The 23,058-nt window shown below is 39.4% G+C and overlaps 1 protein-coding gene across 4 annotated transcripts in view; it reads left to right on the forward strand.

Annotated features, from left to right (window-relative positions):
• Positions 1 to 23,058, forward strand: part of LOC149080965 (phosphatidylinositol 3-kinase regulatory subunit gamma-like) — a 57,251-nt gene that overhangs the window by 24,127 nt on the left and 10,066 nt on the right. For 2 of the 4 annotated variants that reach the window (XM_089237685.1, XM_089237688.1), the window contains 11 exons: positions 11,846 to 11,914; positions 12,604 to 12,640; positions 12,745 to 12,858; positions 14,060 to 14,158; positions 16,856 to 16,969; positions 17,059 to 17,136; positions 18,843 to 18,968; positions 19,473 to 19,680; positions 21,654 to 21,754; positions 21,899 to 22,061; positions 22,197 to 22,295. In XM_089237685.1, coding sequence (XP_089093811.1) covers positions 11,846 to 11,914; positions 12,604 to 12,640; positions 12,745 to 12,858; positions 14,060 to 14,158; positions 16,856 to 16,969; positions 17,059 to 17,136; positions 18,843 to 18,968; positions 19,473 to 19,680; positions 21,654 to 21,754; positions 21,899 to 22,061; positions 22,197 to 22,295 — 1,208 coding nt within the window. Of the gene's footprint in view, positions 1 to 9,756; positions 9,968 to 11,845; positions 11,915 to 12,603; positions 12,641 to 12,744; positions 12,859 to 14,059; positions 14,159 to 16,855; positions 16,970 to 17,058; positions 17,137 to 18,842; positions 18,969 to 19,472; positions 19,681 to 21,653; positions 21,755 to 21,898; positions 22,062 to 22,196; positions 22,296 to 23,058 lie in introns of those variants that run through there. The other 2 variants (XM_089237687.1, XM_089237686.1) reach the window with 2 other exon arrangements.

The raw sequence follows: 23,058 nt of genomic DNA on the forward strand, positions 1-23,058 counted from the left end.
CCCAATTATCCTCAGGCAGGAATTGGCACAGCTATGGCTTACTCCGTTTAAAGAGTCACTCCGTTTACTAAGTCATATTTTTGCTCTCCCAAGAGTGACTCATTAACGAGGTTTGACTGTATATCTTTTCAACACTTGTTACAATTTTACATCTAATTTAGAAAATGTGAACCATCATTTTACTCTCAAGTCTTAATGCATCATTTACGACTTGTTTTTCGTCTGTAGATGTGCTTTGCTTCGAAAAGTAGCTCAATACGTTTCTTGTCTAGGTACATCCCCTTCAGTCAGTGTTTTCAAATTGTGTAATTTATGCTCATTTCCACATTATTGCAGCAGGATTCTATTTTTCAGTTTAATGTTTTACTTATCGTACAAATTCACCCACATAACCTCTTGCACAGAAAGGGATAGGTATGCAACGCACAATGAAATATAATCTTTTAATTTATGCGGAAAAAATCTATTTTTTAATTAGTTTGTTGTGCTTAGATTTACACAGATATTCGGCAAAAAAAAGCCAAATACCGAATAGCAGCCGAATATTCGTCCGTCCCATCTCTGTACATAATCACCGGTAAGTGTGGTAAAATTTATCAAACACACGCAAATTGTAGGTAATCATGCATAATAACCGGTGCGAATTTGCATGATCAACGGATTTACCACGTTTACCGTAGCAATATATGAACAAAGCTTATCAAACTCACCGAAATGGTCGGTGATTATAATCACTGGATCTATCGCTTTTACCGTTTACGCATATCACTCATTTCCTCACATTTCGGAGGTGGGGGGGGGGGGCTGGACCCCTTCTCCCCTACCATAAATCACCTGGGTACTGATTGAAATACCGTATTTTTCACCGTAACATGGCCCTTATTACACGGACAGACCTGAACATCTCGAATTCGTATGGGGATCGGACTTTTATTTTACCCGATTTCATTGCCGACGGTCCAATCCATTGTACAATGCGGAATGAATCCGATTGAGTAAATCATGGAGGGGACGGAAAAAAAATCCTTGTTCTTCGTCTCTGCGAGGCCTTGTTTGCATATTATGCCACACCGTATGCCATAAGTTTCGCCGTGTACAGAGAGAGAGGAATTGCTCTTCTCTTCTTTTTTCTTTACTACCGCAAGCGCCCATTAAGAAAAGAAAAAAGAATAAAAATAAATACACACATAATCTATACACTTACAACACGTATAGGAAAAATTTCGTATGGTGAAAAAAAAAAGACCCGAAACGCTTCGCGTGTTCTGTCGGATGACATCCACTAAATGATATTTCGTCCAGCTTTGAAGGTCATGCACGTGCCTCCCGGTACTCGATTGCCATAGGAGGAATATATGCCGTGGAGGGAGAGCATGATGGAAGGAAAGGGTTGAGGGCCATACACACACACTGCCATTATATCCACGGCAGTAGCATGATGATGAGGAGACCGGGGATATTAATTATAATTAATTGCATTTTTATTTTGCTTTATTTTATGTGGGGGTGATGTGCGTCTCGGGGTTTTCTTCTCTTTTTTTTTTTTTTTTGAAATATTACATGTTGAATGTATCCTCCCTGTGGTGGCCGGACCCTGGCTGTGAATACTAAAATTTCGCTTAAATCTTTTACGTAGTGTTTTACTACTAATCTGAAGAGATATGATGAAAATTTCGGGACAAATCGATGATGGGATGACATCCCCCCCCCCCGCATGACCCACGACGGGCAATGGTCGTGGCAGTCTCGACGCCGCTTATTAGAATCAGGGGTAGTGATGCCATTCGGGTATTGCTATAACTTTCACAAAGCGTGGAACGGACCGATATTTTAGCATGGGGAAAAATTCGTAAATACACTGCTGGCCACCCAAATTGCAACACCAAGAAAGACAAGAGATATCGCAACAATATTTATTTTGTAGATAACATGTTGACCAAGCATCAAATGATTAAATTTATAGACTTCTGTGAAGTGTGGTTCCTGCCAAAATCAGTAGCCAGAGTAGCCGCCATTGTTGGAGATCACCGCTGCCACACGCCTCGGCATTGATTCAAAGAGACTTTGGATGTGTTCTTCGGGTACAGCAGACCAAGCAGCTTCCACGCGTTGCCAAAGTTGATCTGGTGTGGCAGCTGGGGATGTAATCTGGGTCAATCGTTGAGCAACCATGGACCACATGTTTTCTATCGGCGAAAGATCCGGAGAGCGAGCTGGCCAGGGAAGCAATTCAATCTGGCGATTGACGAAGAACCTTTGGACAATGCGTGCCACGTGTGGTCGCGCATTATCCTGTTGAAATATGGCTGTGGGAAAGCCCTGAAGGTAAGGAAGGACAACTGGCTCCAACACCTCGGAGATGTAGCGCTGGCTTTTTAAAGTACCGGCAATGCGTACTAGAGGAGTGCGAGAGTGATATCCAATACCGCCCCATACCATAATACCCGGTGCAGGACCAGTGTGGCGGTGCATAACGCAGCTGTTCAGCATCCTCTGTCCACGGTGTCTCCAGACTCGAATCCGACCATCGTGGTGTTGCAGACAGAAGCGTGACTCGTCATTAAATACAATTTCATTCCATTGTGCCATCCACATCCTTCTTTCATCGCACCATTGGCGGCGGAGACGTCTGTGGTTCTGCGTCAAGGGTAGACGAAGCAATGGACGTCTTGCGGACAGACCACTCTGCTGTAAACGGCGTCGAATGGTACGCGCAGACACTGGATGATGCGGTACAGACTGAATGTGCTGTGCTGTGGTTCGTGATGTGGCTGAGCGATCCGTCACTGCCATACGCACAATACGCCTGTCATCACGTGAAGTGGTGCACCGAGGTGGATGCGATCGAACACGTCGGTCCGTCGTACCCTCCTGCATCCAACGATCACATATCCGCATTACAGTTGTTTGGTTTCGTCCAACACGACTACCGATTTCCCTGAAAGATAATCCACAATCTCGGTAGGCCACTATCCTTCCTCTGTCGAACTCGGATACTTGATCAAAAGATGATCGCTGTTTTCTACGAGGCATAATTGATCGTTTTTTTGAAAAAACCACAAGAAAAACACAATTGCCGTACTTCAAATCGTCGAAATCTCCAAGCCTTAAATAGCGCTTTGAAGTGGCGCTACAGGCGCGCGTGATGTGCGTCTGCGCTGAAATTCTAATCATTTGCATATCTCACCTCCACTAATGTATGTTGTAAATTTCATATTATTTGCATGCTTCCTTCAGGGTGTTGCATTTACGGTGGCCAGCAGTGTAGTTATCGGAACCTCCGGCGAAAAAAAACTGATAACATAACATTTAACGTAAACTGAAGTTAGTGTTGTCTGATTTTTCAGTGCTGCCATGTTATGTTTCAGAAATGAAGTGTAGTAATGATTATATTTGTACCGTTTGTAGGCCCGTTGCTCTAACCCGGGTCCTCACAGTGCGAGCCCGTCAGTATGACCACTCGACCACCACAGCGGCATATATATTTTGAAATCGGATTAATTCCCCCCCCCCCTCCTATAAGTTATCGCTCCAAGAGTGTTTGAAACGATGGTTTTTCTGAAAGAATGTTTAAAACAATGCCTTTGGGGGGAAGAATTTTCCAATTCAGTGCTCTAAAATTTTTTTTAAACAATCCTTTTTTAGCAAGGATGTTTAAAACAGTGGCGTTATTTTACAAAATTTTTAAAACACTACTTTTGTGTAAGAATCTCGGAATCTGGTTTTTTCTATAAAAAAAAACTGCTTTTTCTACAAGAATATTCGAAACAATGCTTTGGGTAGATCGTTCGAAATAATTCAATGCTTTTAGCAATGGTTTTACGTCACATGACGCAGCAGGGAATATGCTCCCCTATAGAGAAGAGCCAGTTTTTCAAGAGTTGTCTCTATGGATATAGGTAAGGTGCAGCTTGAGGCAGCCTTGGCTTTTCAATGGACACTATTTGCCTCTGGGATGCTTCAATGCCATACAGTACAATCAATCGAAAATCCCACGTTATTGTTTTTAAAAATAGCGATCCGTATGCAAATTTCAGAAAGCCTGTTGCAATTTTTTTTTAACGGATTTCAACGGTATTCGTCAGAGGGGTAGAGAGCTTACCTTCACGGGAATTTTATGCGGTTTAAAAAAGGGTTTCAAAAAAATAGCAGCCGTATTGAATTATTCTTATCGGAGGAATTGTTTAAATCAATGCTTTTGGATCTTATCGGAGAAATTGTTTCTTCCGGCCGAAAATGTTTAAAACAATGCGTTTGGGGAGAATGTTTCAACAATGCATAGAATCCTTTTTTTTTTAAAACAATGATTTGTGGAGGAATGTGTGACAAAAAAATTGTAAATTATCGTATCAACGATTTTTAAAAACTTCTTAATTACACTAAAAACATTTTAAGCAATCGGTTTTGTTTTTTTTTTGGAAGATTGCTTGAAATATTGCTTTAAAATAATTTTCGAAACAGTGCTTTTGAGAAAAGTTTTCGAAATAAATTACAAGATTGCTTGCTAAAAAAATCATTGCTTCAAGCATTTTTTTAAGTAGGTTTGAAACAATGCTTTTTCTGTAAGAATGTTTGAAACAATGCTTTTTCTGTAAGAATGTTTGAAACAATGCTTTTTCTGTAAGAATGTTTGAAACAATGCTTTTTCTGTAAGAATGTTTGAAACAATGCTTTTTCTGTAAGAATGTTTGAAACAATGCTTTTTCTGTAAGAATGTTTGAAACAATGCTTTTTCTGTAAGAATGTTTGAAACAATGCTTTTTCTGTAAGAATGTTTGAAACAATGCTTTTACCGCAAGAATGTTTGAAACAATGCTTTTACCGCAAGAATGTTTGAAACAATGCTTTTACCGCAAGAATGTTTGAAACAATGCTTTTACCGCAAGAATGTTTGAAACAATGCTTTTACCGCAAGAATGTTTGAAACAATGCTTTTACCGCAAGAATGTTTGAAACAATGCTTTTACCGCAAGAATGTTTGAAACAATGCTTTTACCGCAAGAATGTTTGAAACAATGCTTTTACCGCAAGAATGTTTGAAACAATGCTTTTACCGCAAGAATGTTTGAAACAATGCTTTTACCGCAAGAATGTTTGAAACAATGCTTTTACCGCAAGAATGTTTGAAACAATGCTTTTACCGCAAGAATGTTTGAAACGATGCTTTTTCTGCGTTTCTGCCAGAATTTTTGAAACGATGCTTTTTCTGCGAGAATTTTTCAAACAATGCTTTTTCTGTGAGAATGTTTGAAAAAATTGCTTTCTCTTCGAGAATGTTTGAAATAATTCTTTTTTCTGCAAGAATGTTTAAAAAAAATGCTTTTTTTTCTGCAAGTTAAAGCAATGTTTTTTTTTGTGAGAACGTTCGAATCAATGCTTTTCTGCAAAAATGTTTCAGAAACAATGTTTTTTTATGGAAATTTTTGAAACAATGCTTTCCAGAATGCTTGAAACAATGATTATTTTCAAGAATGTTTGAATCGATTTTTTTCTATTGAAAAAAAATGATTTTTTCAAGAATTCGAAACAATGACACAGCAGGAAATATGTTCCCCTATAAAGAGCTAGTTCCAAGCCTTCTCTATGGATAGGTAGGATGCAGCTTGAAGCAGCCTTGGCTTTTCATTGGACAGTATTTGGCTCTACCCTCGGAATGTTTCAACGTCATACGGCACCATTAATCGAAAATCCCACGTTGTTTCACGAATAGCAATCCGTATTCGGATTTTAGAAAGCCTGTATTGCAATTTTTTTTTTCAAACTGTATTCAGTCTACCTACACGAGAATTTCATACGGTTTAAAAAAGCACACCGAAAAATGGCAGACCTATCGAATTATTCTTATCGAAAGATATTGCTTCTTCCGGCAGAGAGAAGAAATTTTGAAATTTAAGATGGATTATCCGTTCTTCCATCCAACGTTATCGCTGGTGTAACTAGCTAACTTTTTTAAGCCTATCCATTTCGTAGTTTAAAGGGAGAAGCGTATCTCTTAAATCTTCCTGCCCAAATGATAAGCGGATGATAACGATAATAAAAAGTCATTTAATCATCGTAAGTTGAGGCAGTGGAGCGTTTCACACCACTGTCACGTTTTTTTCGGTTATCATCCATTTCGCCTATGGCCGTGAGAGAAACAGCGGTGTGACTGATTACTCTTATCCATGCACTTAGGCTTACTGGGTTAATCCAGGGCCGGAATCGGGTATAATCTGGTGCAAGTTGTAAAATTCAAGGGCTCTTATTTTCTTATTTGGTGGGGTGTAGCGAGTTCTCATTGAAAATTTTTTCTGAATTATGGAAATTTTACTCTATTTTATTTATTTTTTTTCCAGTAATGTATAATAAATGTTCAAGAGACGTGAAATCTTGGGATTGGGTGTATGTCATTGTAGTTTCAGTGACGACAGCGGGTCTACCGCTACATTGACGGTGGCGTAAAGCGAAAGGGCTGCTTCTGAAATAATACCGTACGCTACTGAACAAATAGATGATGTAATTTGCCAGGACGAGTAGTCAGAAGCGGGTTTTTTTTTTTGCATTCGTGTAGGTTCTGAAATAGTTATCAAATAAGGAAAGTTGGATCGCGGGGAGGACTTCTTTTCAAATTTCTGGGGAAGATTACGAGAATATTACGAAGGACCGGCGGAGAGAGGATTTATAAGGTTATTGAGACCAGATAACTATTTCTGCTTGAGATCTAACGACTCGTTTAAAAAATGCATGCCAAAATGCATAATATTCAGAATAGCCTCAAATCGGTGTTTTCCCGACCTGGGTTCTGTGGAAGTCCCAGATTTACTCGAGATATCGCTTGTGGATGGTTACGGAAAAATTTTCATGAATTAGCCGTGATAAATAATTCTGCAAAGGTTCTAAATTAATTCTCTTATTTTTCACAGGGTAACTTACTCTCTCTTCTCTAGATCAGTGGTGACTAACATTTCGGATTTCGCAGAGGCCTTCTGATCGCATTTCATCACTCGGCCACGGTTTTGGCGCCTCCTGTGACCCATTTGACATCGATTGTGTTTTGCCCATGATGTTAAGATGGACCATCTCGTGTACCCGATTTAAAATCCCAAGGACCATCAAATTCATAATTTTGAATTCCGCATACCACGAATCGCACGATTGCAAATTCCACGGACCACCAAAACTCGTGCTTTTGAATTAAAAGGACCATCAAATTTACAACTTTTGAATTCCGCAGACCACCAAACTCGCAATTTTCAATCCCACGCACCACCCAATTCACAATTTCGAACTCTCTTTACCACCAAATGCCTGATTTCCACTAAAACTCACTTTCTGAACTCCCGCAAACCGCCAAACTCATACGTTGGAATCTCGTACACTAATATGTAGTCGGCCCCGCTTGATCGGATATCAACGATTCCAGCACACAATATTCGATTAAGCAGGGTATCCGATTATGGAGCAATTCAATTGTCATTGTACAACGTTGGTGTAGTTTGTACATTGAAAACTAATGAAGGATCAATATTAATAAAGCTTCTCGAATAAATCAGACATGAAAAATGAGATGAAAATTGTATTCAATTACAATGATCACAATACCTAGGATTTTTACTTTTCATTTGGGAAGTTAATGCCCTCTATCAGCCCAACAGAGAACAAAAATGAAATAATTAAATGTACGTATTGAAGACAACTTGATTACTTGGAAGCCGGTACCCATTCTCGAATGTATTTATCTTGACTTCTTGACATATTTTCCATTAATTCCGAGTGTTTCATTCAATAAAGACACTGTGTATAGTGGTTGACGTGTAATATTCGATTAACGGGAGAAAAAGTCGTTGAAAATATAATAAACGGGGAACTTAATTATTGTCTCTACGGGAGAAATTTTGGTGACGGCGGATTTCATACGTTTTTTTTTTATCCGGGGTGAGACTATACTCTCACTTTTTCAAATCCGCATCAGGATTACCACACCCATCATTGATGATCGGGGTGGGGGAGAGAGAGGCGGTGATGCTCTCCCATGACCCCCGTATCTCCGCCCATACCTGTGGACCGCTAAATTCATGATTTCGTTCGGATACCGCGGACCACAAGACGCAATTTTGAATCCCGTAACGTAGGCCAAGACGACGGGCTTTTTTTGTTAGGGAATTTTTACGCAGCGTGTAAAGTCTTGGAGGCTTTAGAGAGGATCTTTTGGAGGATAATAGTTTCCCAAACTTTTTTTTGTCCCATCACCCCCCAACGCAATCTAACCCATAGGATCCTATGTTATAGCCGTAGCTTCTACCGCCCCCCCCTGAAACATTCCATCGCCACCCAGGGGGCGTTAACGCCCACATTGGGAATCACTGTTCTAGATGAAGGCTTCTGCTTCGACTGGGAACAATGTAGCCTCGCTCTCGATGTGCTAACAAACATTCAATAAGTGAGCCTTCACTAGACGACCACAGGTCACCAATTCGACGCTAGTAACATGCACACGTACTTCCATTATGTCGCGGCACACACCACAGCAGCGGTTCTCAACCTTTTTTGACTCGCTGAACCCTTTTAAGGGGTTTTCAAGTGTGTCAGCATCGAGGGGGGGAAGGGGGTTTCGGATTTAATGACTTTTGATGACGGGGGGGGGGGGTGGGTTTAAAGGTTGCTTACGTCCTCAACCACCATTTTGAAGATACGAAATATTAGTAAGCTGCTGACGAAATTTTGCTCACAAGGGGGATCAAAAATGGCTAAAAATCTGCTGACGTAATACTTGAATGGCCCCTAAGTAAAAAAAATTCTGTGGCGGAGCCCATTAGGCCAATTTTTTAATTATTCATCGAAGTCACTGATTTAGTTTTACTATTTAAAAATATTTGTAATTATTATTTTTTTAATTTTACTGGTTTTTTTTTTATTTTCCTCGAGCGGCCGCGGAGTCCCTGGAGAGTGCACAAGGGGCTCCGCGGAGCACCGGTTGAGAACCGCTGCACCAGTGTCCATATGCAAACATCATTACTCATTGAAATTTATAATCCCATCGGATAAAGGAATTCATTTTCCTGTCCACTTTTTTTTTATTGGAGCCTTGTGACTTCCTTGTCTCGCGTGGCCGCCACTGACGCCATCTCTATCTGCAAAAAAAAAAGAATCTTGAGCTTATATATATTTCTTTTTATTTTGGGATTAAAATAAATCTACTCAAAATTCTGGTCCATCCTAATATGGTGATTTTTACCTAGACGACATTTATTAATGCACTGAATATGCATGATGCCATTTTTGTGCACTTTTATTTCTCTCTCTCTCTCTCTCGTCTTTTAATGAAACACTTTCTGCGTGAGATAAAAGAACTCTGTGTGATGAAATAGGATTTCTTTTTACACCTTCTTGTCGTTTTCCACCTCAAGCCTATCACACAGCGGTTTTTTGCTCTGCAGTTATTAACACAATTATCAGATAAGTTCACCCAAGGTCAAAAGCATTGTATCTCTTTCTCTCTATATAATGAAGATTCGGGATATGCCTTTTTTTTTTATTATTATTCTTAATTCTATCTCTCGTGTGTATGTGTGTGATGTCTTGTCAGTTTTTATCGTGAACTTTGACCTTCCCTTATAGGCCCGTTATCTTGTGGGCCCTCGTTTGTGTTAAGCCAATTGGAAGGGGGGGAAAAAATCTTATTCCGTTTATCTTTTTTTTTTTTCTTTCTTTAAAAACTACTGGGCCAATCGCCTGTCTGTCCCCATACGAAGCAGCAAAAAAAAAAAAAAAATGATGGCCCTTTCCCGCACATTAAATTTGGGTCAGACGTCAGAGGTGTATACGCTCTCTACGCCATGTACTGGAATCTGCTGTCGTCTATCTATCGCCAGCCTCGCTCTTTTCCGTGGTTGGGTCCTTTTTCGCATCGCTCGCGGTGAGCGGCGTAGGCAGTGGCGTACGCTGTGAGCGAGCGTGTGTTTTGTGTGTGGAGTCGCGATCAGTGGGGGTGAGTGCTCCGTTGTTATTTATTTAGTCATTTTTTTAAATTGGGATTCTTATATTTTAATAGAATGACAGTGTTCTAATTGGTTGCAGTTTGTGGTTGGATCTGAAGCGGCATTTCTTGGCGACCCATTCCCCCCCCCCCCCCTCAAATTCATTAACATCCCAACTTGCCGCTTGAACAGGGCCGCGGCTAGATGTTTGGTGCTAGAATGCACTTTGGCACCCCTTGTAATGTTGGAGGAGAGGTTAATTAGCGAAATTTGCGCCTTCGCAAACTTCGAAAAACTCGCGGATTTGTATTCGCCAGTGCGTGAGATTTAAAAATTACGATTTTCATTGCATTCCATCTAAAACATTGGTGGATTGGATGGAATCGTTTTTCCTACAATTCCCCCCCCCCCGGATTTGGCACCCCGTGCTGGTCGCACAGTCCTAGAGCCGCCCCCGAGCATATTGGTGTTGTATGGATATTTTTTACAGAATGTCTTGATTTTTTCTGATCTTTTATGTGGTTTTTTTACCAGGGATGGATGATCCCCAGGGCCGTTTTAAGAGCATCATGGACCCCCGGGCCAAGTGATTTCTCTGTGGCCCTACCTAACAAATTCTCTAAAAATTCAACTACTTCTCACTTTTCTGAGGGCCCCCTCCCCCGGGTCGGCCCCGTTAAGACGGCACTGATTATACCTCAGCTATTTTGGTGTTGCAAGCTGAGAAATATCCCTAGCAAGTGTTATCCGAAAAAATTATTTTAATAATTATTAATCCCCTTTTAAAATGTCATTTTTTAAAAAAAATGAAATTAGATCTCTTCCGATTTTCAGGGTGCAAACTGAGGGGCATGGGGGAAGAGTTTCAGTCGAAAAATCATTTTTGCAAACTATCTAGGCTTGTCAATGCTGAAATAAGAGGCTTTTATGGAGACGAGATATCTCGTCATTGCCGCTCAAAGGATTAAAAGAAAACCTAAAATATTAAGTATTGTTACTCGTCCACGAAATTTCGAGGAGTAAAATTGAATTTCATGCATGAATTGTGCATCTAGATGTGCATTGATGATCACATAAAAACCCATTACTCTGTCAGCTGTGGCAAAGTCACATTTGAAATGTGGTAAATATGAGGGAGGGGGGTGTCTTTTTTGCTAACAAATGTTGTGAAACTTTTTATTTTTTCTTATTCAACGAACAGAATATTAGTGTGACAATATACATTGCTTGAGAAGTCCTCGTTCACCATTGCAGCTAAAGGAAATTGATATTGGTGTTTGAGGACCACAGTTTCAAGGATTTATATCAGTAACCCCCTTTTGATGTTAGCAGACACACACACTAAGTACCCCCCAAGAAAAGTTACAAAAAAATCATCCTTGGACGGTCTTCTTTTCGGGAAAGGGACATGCTTCGCTCAGAAATTTGGCTTATATTTTTATTTTTTCATTTGTCCAGCCAGAGCCTTTTAGTGTGCCTTTTCGGGGCCCCAGGGCAGACTTTTCCTTTCCAAATGGGCCCCCATTTGGCTCAGGCTCTGAAGTAGTGCCCTGGTTGCCCCCTGCCTAGTTACGGCCCTGTGTCCAGCCTTGATAATATATAGATGTCGAAGAATGACTGAAAAAACATTATCCTGTCAGAAGGCGAATTTTGCCTAGGCTGATTTAGGCTAGGCTGATCATTCACTGGACACTACTATGAGCAATAACATGTTGTGTGTATGTATGTGCAGGACTGATATAGTAGTCTTATACATGACGTTATTGCTTGTAATAGCTTCCAGTGGGCGACCAACGTTGTACGCACATTTCCGTGTTTTGAAATGCACAAGAAATTTATGTATTGTATCCTTTGGCTATTTATTAATGACTCTGCATTTATTCTTTTAGAAAATGGGCATTAAAGAAGAGTTCTATCAAAAAGCTATTCTAGTTGGTGTGGATCATTACACCTGCACAGTAAGTATAAACAACATTTTTGTATCGGTTAGTTCGGATTTCATTGAATTAGTTTGATTCTTGAACCACTTATGTTACGATTAATGTGATAAATCTGGTGATTATGCATCGTCACTGATTTATCACACTCACTGTAACGTATATAGTATAATAAAATTCATACTTTTTTGGGATGTTATGCTATGTTCCAGGCTTCTTTGAAGCAGACCTTTCATCCACTACTGCGGTGGACATCTTCAATACAGTTTTTGACGAGTGAGGGGCATAATGACGACCTTGGATAACTTATCCACTGATGCATTTGCTATATAACGGTCATCCAAATAGGTAATTTCGTATCCTTGCTTGCCAAAAACTGCACTGAGGATGTTCACCGCAGTAGTGGACAAAAAGCATTGTTCCAAAGAAGCCTGGGATATGGCATAACAGCACGAAAGGTATGCACTTTATTATAAACTGTGGTCGTGAAAGCCTGCATCCTCTTTTCAAGTATATAGTATAGATTGAGGCTTTTGCAGCCAGTGTTCATAAAGATATTTGATTTTTTTCTGGATGTAAGGCTGCAGTGGATTAGGGAAGATGCTTAGCACTAAAGGGAGCGAAACATTGATTGAAAGTTGTAATCAGTAAACACTTACAGCCCATAAAATAAATTGCAAATTTATAATTTTGTTTTCCTTCTATTGCAGAATCCCCATCATGGAAACAAGAGCATTAATGAAGAAAGTGAGTTTTCTTTTTTCTGAATAACATCCATGTTCAACCTTGATGTGCTGAATCGTTACTTGAATTGTGTTTACAAGCTTGTTGTTATTATTGTTTTTGTGTAGGTCTGCCCTCTTCAAAGAGCAAACACTTTGAAGGAAGCATCTCGAACCTACTGCATTGCGAAAAGTGCCATTTCTACCTGCACAATTTAATGCAGAAAGGTCACCTGTGCCAAGGTACAATTTGAATTTTGAATGGTTGAACTCTGTTGTTTTTGAAACGCATAAATAGCCATGGTGTTAGCTCCCATTAGATAAGTATTTTCTAAAGTAGGTAATATTGCTCCTTGGGGAGGGGGGCACACTGAGGAGGATCGTAGGGTCTGTAGAAACTACTGGCACAATAATAGGATCCTATGAATCTAAAACACAGCGGCCCATTATGAAATCAGTCAAATCCCGATATGAAGCCATTTTTAATCATTATTACAATCGGAATGACTTGATAATGAGTAAGCAGAATGTGCTTATTATGCTAGCTTTGACTTGCCAAGCAGAATATGCTGAAAAATGTCAGGTACATCACAGAAAAATCTGGAGGAATTTCTCAAGTGTAGAAAACACTATAACCCTTTAACAGCAGGAAATTTTTGAAAACATGAATGTTTGCTAATTATTTCACCCACACGATCGATTAAGCTCGGGCTTAAAAGGGTTAGAACATTTCTAGTCAGCCAAGGTCTCATTGCAGAACAGTGCAAAACATTCTGCTTTGTGCAAACATCTCTATTTCAGCCTTTGCTGTCACATTGAGAATCTCAACGAAGGCCACAGAAGCTTACGAATCATGTTAAATAGTGATCTCAATTAATATAACACTGTATTATTTGGTTGAATTCTAAAATGGCTGATGAATCTCATTTTTGTTGTGACTATATGTTGAAGGCTTCACATTTAAACCATGTTATTTTGCACACTGCCAAAATGGCATCATAGGTGTACAATTTGCTTTGAATGGTGTAGTAAACATGATTTGAAAAATCAAATAATATATATTTCTCATGATTTTTCATGTTTTCGAAAGCTTTTACAGTCAAACTGATTCAAATAATCAAACTTCACTGATAGTTTTATTCTTAAATTGCTGTGTGTTCCACTGTAAATAGTATTCAAAATGCAAAAGCAATACCATCATAGCCAGGCGGTGCTGCAAGTGTTTGTAACAGGGCAGCCAAGCTTGTCCATTATTAATGCAAGTCCATAAAATAAACTTAGGACTCAAGCTCAGCACCTACAGGTCTAAAACATTTTTTACCCCCCCCCCTTCCCGCCCACCCTGTGTAAAAGGTATCAGTACTTTGGTTTGTCTTTGTATATTTATTATTGGTTTGTGATAATTTTTTACACGTATACAAATTTTCTGAACTTTTCCTTGCAGTTTGTGGGCTGTCTTCTCACTGTTCCTGTAACTTAGGAGTGCTTACATCACCACCTTCGAACAAAGCCTCTGATAAAAGTCGGCTGAGTCTTGTGCCTCGTAAGTTTAATTTGTTATTTTACTGGCTTTTCCTCTTATTTTAAAGCAGATACGATCACTGATCCTTCCGTGTCAAGACGAATCAAGATAATTGGTATATTACGTTGGTCTTCTGTCGATTGAGAGTTAAAGATGGATAGGTTTCGAGTCAGTTTTATTCTGGTTTCTGTGTTGCTGGATGAAAGAGCGAATTCAAATAAGCGTTCGATGTTGGAAATAAGCTGAGCATCGTCAAAGATGTAATCAGAAGGAAATTTTTGTGCATCAGAAGCTAGAGATCCATATGCAGAGGATGATGCCGATTTATGTATGTATCGTATCTTGAGGAGAAATTGCTTCCTAGTTGATTTCGACGAGAACCAATAACTAGAAGGGAGGGGAGAAGAGAAAAAAATTAACATATGTCCTTTTCTAGTGACAGGTGTCGTATATCATCATCACACAGTTATTATGTATCACCTTCATGTAACATTCTTGAGATATATTGATGGAGTTGACGGGAGGGAGGAGGAAAAAAAAAGCTTTTATGTATATACTTAACTGAAGTTTTTTTAAGTAATACTCTAGCAATATTTCTTTTTTCTCTCTTCTGTCTTCCCTGAAAATGCTATGGCACCACCACCACCACTGCTGCCTAAGCAAAAAAAAAAAGAAGGAAAAAAAGAGGTAGTAGGCTGTTTCATCACTTTGTGGCCTTGGGACACATTGGAGTATTAAAAGAGGTGGACTCTTCTTGAATGTCAATTAGGATTCCCAAGGCTGCAAGAAGCACAGGGAGCTTTGCTTCCCTGCTGGTGCTGCACTCCACTCTACTTCACTGCTGCATCCATGTCGTTGTCTACTACCCCCATTTCCCTGTTCTTCCTCCACTCTGCAGCCACCACTACACGTTGCCTTTTTACCCATTTCTGACTTGTTGGAATGACTTCCCCTTCTTAATCCTGGGGGCCCCCTTTATAACAAATTGAGAAATTCAACAGGAAGAACTGGCTTCTCTAACTTTTTTTTAATACATATATATATATACATCCTTCCAAGGTCATCATTCTTCACACGAAAGTATTATTTAAACAGAGAGAGAGAAAAAGGTATTGGACGCTTTTTAAAAGAAAGACTGCTTATGCTATCATTGCGAGTAATGAAAATGGCATGGGAAACTGACAACTTATTTACATTTGAAATTTATATTGAAAAATTTAAGATTTAATCTCTTATTATTTAACTTGAAGGTTCAAGATTAGGCGTTGAGGTGAAGTTCTTTTGACAATATGGTACGAGTTTTGCCCCCCCCCCCTCCCACTCTTTTAAAAAACAGCCTAGTCACGATTTCTACTGAGAGAAGACGAGGGGGAGAAGCTTATCTTTTTATGAACGAAATTTATTGCTGCTTACAATTATTTTCACTCGCAGGAAATGCATATTAATGTGTATGTACGCTTCATTAAGTTTGTGCTTAACTTTAGTCTAGACTTGCTGAAAATATATTAGTCATGCAGAATTTACACATATTTTTAGATTCAAATTAAGTGGCGTTACAATAGATTTTTCCAGAGAGTGTTTATTTTCATAACATTCTGTTTTGTTCATGAAACTGAGGTAGTTTATTACACACACGATATGTTTTTCACAAATTATTTCCTTTCGTCAAGGCCAGGTTGAGATAAACTACTCTCTTTCTCTCTCTCTCTCTGTGGCCGGAACAGAGAGAATGTGTTTCAAAGATTTGCTTTGCATAATGGTAGAGATACACCAACTATTGTATTCAGCATTTTCCCACCTATGCATACATTAAGGCAGTGGTCCTTAGAATGTATTTCGCAGCTTCCAAGGGCCTCGCCCACCTATCTGGGGGAGGGCAGTGAGCTGTTAATATTGATGTGTGCATGCGCTGTGCTTCAGAGTAGTTCTTTGTTGAAGTATTCTGGGGTACTGCAGGAGTTGTGGGACCATTGGTCTAAGAATACATATCAACATCTGCTATACATTATATCATGATTTTACACACAGAAGTAGTTCTCAAAATTTCACAGCCCTCCGGAATATCTCAACAAATAACTTTAGCAATTGCTTTACAGTAGAACCCTCTAATCGAGATCAGCACCTGTTTAAGTCGACTGGGTTCATTCTGGGAACATCAGAGCCTTAAAACAGAGCCCATTGTTCTTCCTTAGGGAAATATATTGCATGCACCAACTGGATGAGCGAAAATCTGCTAGAACACAGTAGAGCATTTCGTTGAATTACAATTGCCATTTATTTGTGACAAATTTGTAAGGGTCCCAATGGCCTGGGTACTGTGATAGTGGTTCCTTCTCCCATTCTTTGTCATCATCCTCTTTTTCTTTTATTCAGAGTAAGGGGTCATTCAAGTATTACGTCATCATCGGGGGGGGGGGGGTTTCCGGCGCAGCGCTGTCATTCCAACTTTTTCCGGGGGGGGGGCAAACAATATGTACTCAGTGTGTGTGTGTATATATATATTTATTTATTTATTTATATACCATTTTTAGGTTCCCCCCCCCCAAAACCCGGGTCTGGTTTCTGGGTTTGAAGGATGTTTACATCAACCACCCTTTTTTGAAAATACGAAATATTCTAAGTTGCTGACAAAATTTTGGTGACAGGGGTGGAGGGGTTGTCAGTATTTTGTAAATGAATGAAATTATTTGAAATTATAAACTTATATTTTATCCTCAGCAGTTGTTAATGGACGAGACTTGTGCTCGCAGTTCAATGTAACGGAACAGTCCGCACCAACATTCGTTTTGAAGTGCATCCAAGAAATTGAGTCAAGGGGTAAAATGTGTGCAGGTAAGTTACTACTTCTATATTGAGAACTTACTCAAAAAAATTTGTTAAAACAAGTTCGTAGTCTGATTCATTTTGCTTCGCCTTTTTAGATGTTGACATCTACGAAGCCTATAGAACCTCAGTCCAGAACCAAAGCATTGCAGAAATCAAGCAGAAATTCAATGAAGGTAAATCTTATATGGATTTTCTAAATTGAAATGTTTACTCCGTAAAAACCACTTGCCTAACTCAACAGTGTTTTCTTGATTATTAGCACAAGGAGGGGGGGGGGGTCAAAATCGTTTTATTCAAATTAACTCTATTGAACAACATTAAAGTTATCAAATTTTTGAGAGCTAGTGCAAATTGCTCGTAGCAGGTTGGAATTGAAAGGGCATATGAACTAGTTTGAAAAGTTCCAAGTGACAAAGCTAGTATACAATAAAGATTTGTACAATGGACACCATTTATCATGGCCCCCACAAGGGCCCCCCCCCCCCCCGTAAAGCCTTGGAGCCCCATGACAGCATCATTTTTTTGTTTTTTCATGCTATAAATTCACTATAGAAGGGCTCCCAAAAGTCTTGACGTGTGGGAATTGCCAAAGATACCAGCCTAGGGGCCCAGCTTCAGAATGTGGTGGGAGAGGGCCATGCAGCTTATTATAAGTCAGGGATAATTTTATGACAGGGATATGGAAAACTGGCTGAATGGGGAAATATTGGTGTTTCAGGAAAGGAAAATTCATCTCTGCCCTCATGGGACTCAACCCCTGGTCTCTCTTGTTTGCCGGACAAATGCTCTACCAACTAAACTATGAAGACAGATAGAACTTACCCACCTTAGAGATCTGTCTTAGCTTAGTTGGTAAACCACTCGTCCGACAAACAAGAGACCAGGGTTCGAGTCCCCATGAGGGCAGAGATGAATTTTCCTTTCCTGAAATAATATCTCCTCATTCAGCTCATTTTCCGCACCTATCATATCAACAAGGGAGAGTGGTGTCTTTCGTCGGAGTGGTGTTATTGTTCAGGTTTTGCTATCACTTCTGCTAAGTACACAGCGAACCAATACCACAGGAAAAATTTATTTATAGTTATTGGGACTTCGGTTCATGTTATCTTTTTTTTTTCTGTCTAAAAGTGGGATGTGTTTTTGCGCATTTTTAAGCTAAGGTTTAACCAGGCTTGCTTTGTTCATTTATGTAGGGGGATTAGAAGGCATGTCAGTCTTTTCCTTCATTCAGTTCTTGACCAATTACATTCAGTTGACCACATTCACAATTACTCTGCCGAAAGACTTTCCCAGGGATTCTATGGAACATTTACATTTTAAACAAAAGTATTGTAATTCATAAAACACATTAGACAGTTCCGTTATAACTCCTCATGGCTGAATAATAATAAACACAGGATTTTTGCTTAAAGGGAAAATATCCTTTTTCAGAACATCATGAAAAAAATAAAATGACATGATTGAACATTTTACAACCAATCATGTGGGGGGGGGGGAAGGAAAAACTGAAAAATGTGCGTGGGGGAAAGTAAAAAAATTTTCATGTGTCTCGTTTGACCAAGCAGTGTGTATGGTCATTGTATTTGCTTCTGGGTTTCTGATATAGTTATCAACCTGTTATTGTTACCAGAAACCCAAAGTCCCAATGTGATCACATTAAGCAGCATGTACTGTATTATGAGTAACTAGGTATTTTTACAAGCGTTTTTACAAGACCAGCAAAAAGATTAAAGATGTTTGAAATAAACTTTTGCTGCTTTATAACAATTTTGACTAGCGTTAATTTTTTCCCCCTTCCGATTTATATTAAAAATAAAATTCTGCGGGAACTTCTTAATGAATGTACACCTTTTTTTCATTGTTTTCTTTTTTTTTGCAGACACAAACATTGATTTGAAGCCGTATAAGCTGCAGTATGTCACGAGTGCCTTGAAGAAATATCTGAGAGAGCTATTGAACCCTGTGATACCGTTTGCCAGTTATGACAAGTTCTTGGAAGCCTCTAGTAAGTTGCAGTAGATTATGAACTTTACTTGTGCAAAGACCCTTCCCCTTCCCGGGAAGAGCGTTGTTTATTCCAGAACCATAACAATAGGGATACAGAGAGGTCTGATGCTTTTATGTACTGAATTCACCTTTTAAGTTAGATTAAACAAAGTCATAATCCCAGTACGTAACAAATTGGGGGGGGGGGACAAATGTAATCTTGCTGTTTTGCTGCCCCCTTCACTTTCTTTCAAACTGAACAGTGATGATGGTGGTGTTCAAACCCGGGTCCTTGCGATTCGAGTCCATCACTATAACCACTCAACCACCCTCTGCACTGTGGAAGTTCATGATATAACAGTGTGATTTTTTTTTTTTTTCTGAAATTTTCCACCCAGGGTGTGTGCAGCCCATGTTTCGCTTTCTCTTCCCCCCCCCCCAAATCTTACAAAACGTTTTTAATTTTATGACATGAGATATTTCTTGAATTTTTATGTGACTCAAGCATATTAAATATTTACAGAAATCGCCAATGACAAGCAATGTGCCGGCTATCTGATCGAACTCGTCCAGCAGCTACCTGCTCACCACATGTGCACGCTACAGACGCTTATGTCCCATTTTTGCAGAGTGTGTTCCATCCAGCATGCAAAAGGTGTCAAGGATTTCCCGAAAGGCATTCTTGAAGTTTTGAGCCAGATCCTGCTGAGGCCGCCATGGGAACGACTTGGGTTAGTAATCGTTAATGTTTTTTTCTTCTCCTTTTGCAATTAGTTCTAGCAAAAATTCAGGCAATAATCTGTGCTATAGATTTCGGACCTTTTAAAAATTAATTTGTTAAACATATAGTCCTCCAAGCATGATGAGATTTTGGTACAATATCTCGTGGCAGATCACATCAGATGATTTCTTTTTCTGGATGGAGAAGCTAAATGTGAAAGTTTAGTTGCTGACGAGCGATTCTCAATGTATAAAAGTTTGACGTAAAGCAATAGAATCGTTCGTCGTGGAGTAACCAAGTCTTATCTCATCCTTGGAGGACTATATTTGTATGCAGGCAGAGTAATTTTTTCTGATAGTTTCGTATATTAGAAGGTATTACATATGGGTCAGTTTTTGAGGAGAAAAAAAATCAATTTTACCATCCTGTTACATCAAGGAGGTATGCAACCTGTAGCTTTTAGGCTAAATGTAACCCTCAAAGTGGATCCCATCCAGCCCGGGGAGATGACCATATCAACAGTATTGTGCTACCCTGAACTAAGCAATGTGCTGTGGTCCCTTAGAGATTAGACACGATTGCTATACAAGGTCCTCTGAGGCCTCTTGAGCACACTGGTAGCTCTCCACGCAGTGCATATCAAGACAACCCTGTATAAAAAAATGTTCCTAATTGTGTGCAGCGATATCCATCTTGCATATCTAGACTAGAAGTAGTTTGTGAACCTTCATTTAATAGAAATCTGTATCATTGAAAAAACTATGACTGTCTCATAAAGTGTCAGTTGAAAATGTAAAGAAGAGTGGAAAAATATTTTTAAGTGTTTTTTATAAAAGGGCAGGGCCAGCTTGTACATAAGTATATACAGGGTGATTCAGAAAAGACGGGAAAATTTTAAGAGGTGGTGGTACACACGAAAACAATTTCCATCGAAGAATGCATTGTCTAAAATGAAATGCAAACGTGCTGCCACATTTCGAAACGGCTGCTCCTCAAACAGTGAAATAGCATTCTTGTTGAAATTTATCGAGAGAGAAAGAACACCATGCATGCAAATGAAACCTGGGGAAGAAGAAACCGTATGCAAATCTACATCACAGTGAATAAAAGGTACAGGCACCAGCCTTGTTTCGTCCTAACGAACTCGAGGCAACCACCGATAGACAGCGCCTTCACTTCCAACCCATCTCACTAATGGCAGTAAATTGCAATATAGCGATATGGCCAGAGTTGATGTTTGGTGAAGTAGCCTTGTTTCGCACAGCTGCTGATGCAAGCACGCAAATGTTTTCGGATTGGGCAACCGCCTGTAGAGGAAAACGCTCATCATACATTTGTGCTGCCTCTGTGGTACTTTCCTTTGCAGCTTTGTAAATGAAATGCATGTTTGCTTTTTCAGTATTACTAAAGTGTGCCATTGGCCCGTACATTACAACTGTTAGAACAGTTGCGCACTGGAATAACTTCACAGAGCTAGCGTCCGTGCCTTTTATTCATTGTAACTAAAGATTTGCATACAGTTTCTTTTTCTTCCCCAGGTTACATTTTAATGCATGTTCTTTTTCAACAGGAATGTCATTTTAATATTTGCGAAGCAGCTGTTTCGAAATGCATATTTGCATTTCATGTTAGACCGTGCGTTCTCTGATGACGATTGTTTGTACATGTGTGTGCTATCACCTAAAAGTTTTTCCCATCTTTTCTAATTCACCCTGAGTATTGGAGCTGATTTTGCTTCAAACATGACCAGAGAAAAGATAGTTACTGCAGGGAATCCCACATTGAGGAATTAGCGCACCAACCCTTTGATGAATATAAAAAAGGCTACCATTCGGAATCAATAAGTTGTAAATCCTGGTCTAATTAGCCCTCGTGTGCAGAAAATGACTGTGGTGGGACAAGATAAATGATTTACTTCAAATTGTGAATTATTAGATTTAACCGTTGTAACTTGTCCTCATTTTGGAACTTCTTCATTTACAGGCAAATGATGTCTAGCTGTGAAGCACAGATGAGGGTGATAACTATTTTGTTGACAAAAGGCGAATGGGGTGAGAAGCTTCCAGAATTTCTTTCCACTTCAGGTAAGAAATGTATGCGCTATTCTAAATAGTCATGGTTAATCATGAAAGAGTAATGATTAAACCCCCTAGAAATTTGAGCTGCATTCTAATTTATGATAGAAATCACCATTTCTGAATTTCGTTTATATTCTGTTTATTACACAGGTCAGTTGCCCCATCAGTTCGTGATCATAGATTCCAAATGTGCTTGCGGCGAGTCATCATTAGAGTTCGACAAGAGCATGTTTTCTACCAGCACAACCAAACCGTTATCACAAGTGGATAAAGCTCTTCTTGATGCTGAATGGTATTGGGGTGATGTCACGAGGTAAGGCTGGAATTTCCAGTGCATATTGGAAGACAATTTCCGATATGCATAATCTCGTGTGAAATACTAGATACTGCAATTTGTGACATGCAAAAAAGATTGATGTTAACTTAGATTTTTTTTTTGTTTGATCAGGGAGGAAGTAAATGACAGGCTGGCGAACACACCTGATGGAACATTCCTGGTTCGAAATCCATCCAGTAAAGGCTCTGGGGAGTACACTTTGACTCTCAGGTGAGTCATATCTCTGAAGTCGTGTATCAGAAACCCAAATTTTTTTGTCGAATCCATACAAGCACTGACCACCAAGAATGTTGGAACTTTTGCTTCAAGTCCAACAGGGTCTGCATAAAATCCCAGAAAAAATCTAAAAAAAAAATTGTAGAAAATGAAGGTTCCCACAGCAGGCTTCCCCTGCGTTGCTCACATATACCCTGGATTTCTCACCACACAACGGGAGAAAAAAATCGTATTTCACACCGGCCTTTCTTCCTTTGGCATTTTTAGCAAGTCAAACTTGGACCCCTGTCAAGCAGGCATTTTGTTTAAGAATTGCAAGACCTTCCCTGTTCCATGGTCCACATAAAAATAAAGGGGAAAACCAATTAAATGACTACCAGGACCAAACTTTGGCAGGTACGAAGGGTGCAGCCGCTACATTTTACGAGTCGCAAAAAATATAGAAATGATTTGGTTAAATTTTGACTGTAAAAAATTAATAATTTACATTTTAACTTCACAAAGCAATAGTTTGAAATATTTTCAAAAACTTAAAATTCAGACATCGAACCCTCTGGTATAGGGTTTTGACATAACTTGTTCTAGAGGGCTGTAAAGCCGTTCTTGTACCAGATCACAAAATACTTAAGCCCGTCCCTGATGACTATTTTTCTGTCAACCTGCAAAAGCCTGTTTAATACCAGTGCCGTCTTAACGCATGGGCCCACCCAGGCATGGCCCAGGGGCCTCCCGATAAATTAATGTACTAATATCAATA

This window comes from Pholcus phalangioides, unplaced genomic scaffold (genome assembly GCF_987345545.1).
Source record: "Pholcus phalangioides strain wild (caught in Gottingen) unplaced genomic scaffold, Ppha-v1.0 ptg000010l_1, whole genome shotgun sequence".
Lineage (NCBI taxonomy): Eukaryota > Metazoa > Arthropoda > Arachnida > Araneae > Pholcidae > Pholcus > Pholcus phalangioides.